Source organism: Wolffia australiana, chromosome 18, assembly GCF_029677425.1.
Source record: "Wolffia australiana isolate 7733 chromosome 18, ASM2967742v1".
In the NCBI taxonomy this organism is placed as follows: domain Eukaryota; kingdom Viridiplantae; phylum Streptophyta; class Magnoliopsida; order Alismatales; family Araceae; genus Wolffia; species Wolffia australiana.
In genome coordinates, this window is record NC_135852.1 from 11,520,399 (window position 1) to 11,522,362 (window position 1,964).

At 39.9% G+C, this 1,964-nt stretch overlaps 1 protein-coding gene across 1 annotated transcript; it reads right to left on the reverse strand.

Annotated features, from left to right (window-relative positions):
• Positions 1–679: 679 nt before the first annotated feature.
• LOC144715090 (ATP synthase subunit C family protein) lies at positions 680–1,016 on the reverse strand. Its single transcript, XM_078589980.1, has one exon. The coding sequence runs from the start codon at positions 1,014–1,016 to the stop codon at positions 792–794; it is 225 nt and encodes a 74-aa protein (XP_078446106.1). The 3' UTR covers positions 680–791.
• Positions 1,017–1,964: the final 948 nt, after the last annotated feature.

Genomic DNA, 1,964 nt, shown 5'->3' on the forward strand with positions numbered 1-1,964 from the left:
CCGATCGAGGAAGAGCAAGAACCTCTCCCCGAGGTTCAGCATGAACTGCAGATCTGCCCGGAAATTTCAATAATGATTGAGCAGCGCCTGGAACGAGGTAGTACTTTCGCGGCTTTTTCAGGCGGATGAGCTGAAGTAATAGAGAGCGTTAAAAGCTCTGTGTTCTGCTCTTATAATAACAATGCAGAATATAAATCTTGGTCAAGCAGACGGAGCAATACTATTCCGAGTCCTATTGTAGGAACTATGATCTTTCCTATGCTCTATTTAGCCGATGGGCTCGGAATAGTATTGCTTCAGATGGAGCAATAAAATTCTTCCATGTTTCAGCAACAAATACGTATTGAACGAGATTTAAGTCAGACTTTTGAAGATCCAGGCGCGACGCGCGACTTTAGGAGCGGATAAAGAGGTGGCTTTTTGGCTATTATCCAAGAGGGTTTTGAGGTTTCCGATTTAAGGAAATCAATCGAACTACTCACTTTACTTCGTAACCTACAGCTCACATAGTTCGCCTCTCCTTCTCAATTCCAATCGTTCAATGACTACGCATATAAATGCAGCCGTTAGGCTGGGTTAACTTTCTTTCGTATTACTCACGACTTTGACTTCATAATCTTCGTACCGTACGTAGATCGTGTGTCAAACTAATAATAGATAGGGCGAGCGAGGGTCCCACCCCCCACTCCCTCGCTCCATTCACTTCCGCGGGAATGCTTGAGCGAATGGCCTCCCCTTCACTAGAGTGACTTCGTAACCTGCAGCTTCGAGTACTTTTTACACTATTAGAATTAGAAGACGAATGAGATCAGAAACGCCATCATGGGGGCAAATGATGCAATAGCTTCGGTTAGAGCAAAGCCCAAAATGGCATAACCAAATGATTGTTTAGCCAATGATGGATTTCGCGCCACGGAATGAATCGAAGAACTGAGGACGTTTCCAATACCGACAGCAGCTCCCGCTAAAGCAATTGTAGCAGCTCCAGCACCTATTGATTTTGCACCTTCTAACATAAGGTTACGGTAAAGGAATTCTCCTCACGCAAGCGCCGCATTTATGAAGAACATACGTCGATTCCTCTTCTCCACGTTACTTTTCGGCATATCGATTAAGGCGCGTAGCGGTCAATCATCACGAAGAAGGTGTTGTTGATTCCTATGTGTAGTGTTTCAAAACCTATGTCACCCATTATAATAGAGTAGACTAGGATTAACCTGCAATATAAAACTTATGTTCAAAATAACATAACCTTTCGCTCAATACGAAAATCGACGATTGAAGCATCTGAGGCGCGAGTGAGCGGGAGCAAGAGATGAAAGGATACACGACAGAAGGCATTGTTCTATCTCCACACTTTTCTTGAAGAACTGTTCTGATAAATCAGGTTCCGACGGCGCGACGGAGCGGAGTAAAGATTCAGATGAAGAAGGAAGGATAACCATAATTTTTGTCTTTCTATCTTAAAAAATCAAAAAAGTAACCTAAAGACACAACGAAATAGAAAAACAACTTATGGAAAACAATTCATCCATTTGTAATATGTAGGTAATTAGAGGAGTTGCCATTGATGGGATTGGAAAATATTTTTATATAAATATATATCCTTAGTCCAAAACCATAGTATAAAATATAGATCCTTCGTTATTCTAAGTTAAGTTATTAGTCTTATCCGGTATATATTTATATATAATATAAGATCGTCGTCTTAACAAGTTTGATTCTTTTAATTTAATAATTTAAGTTTGAAGATTTTAGGAAAAGTTTTACATTTCCATTAGAGCTTGCAATAATATATATGAATGACTCGCTATTCACTCGGTTTATGGTCAATAATAAGATGTTGTTATGTAGGAAAGATGGCCGAGTGGTTCAAGGCGTAGCATTAGAACAGCTATGTAGTTGTTTACCGAGTCATAAAATGACCTCTCGAGGTACCTAACAAATCAAAATTTATGATGTTA

Excerpts from the sequence above, each read along its gene's own strand:
- LOC144715090 (XM_078589980.1), bottom strand. The coding sequence starts at position 1,016 with ATGTTAGAAGGTGCAAAATCAATAGGTGCTGGAGCTGCTACAATTGCT.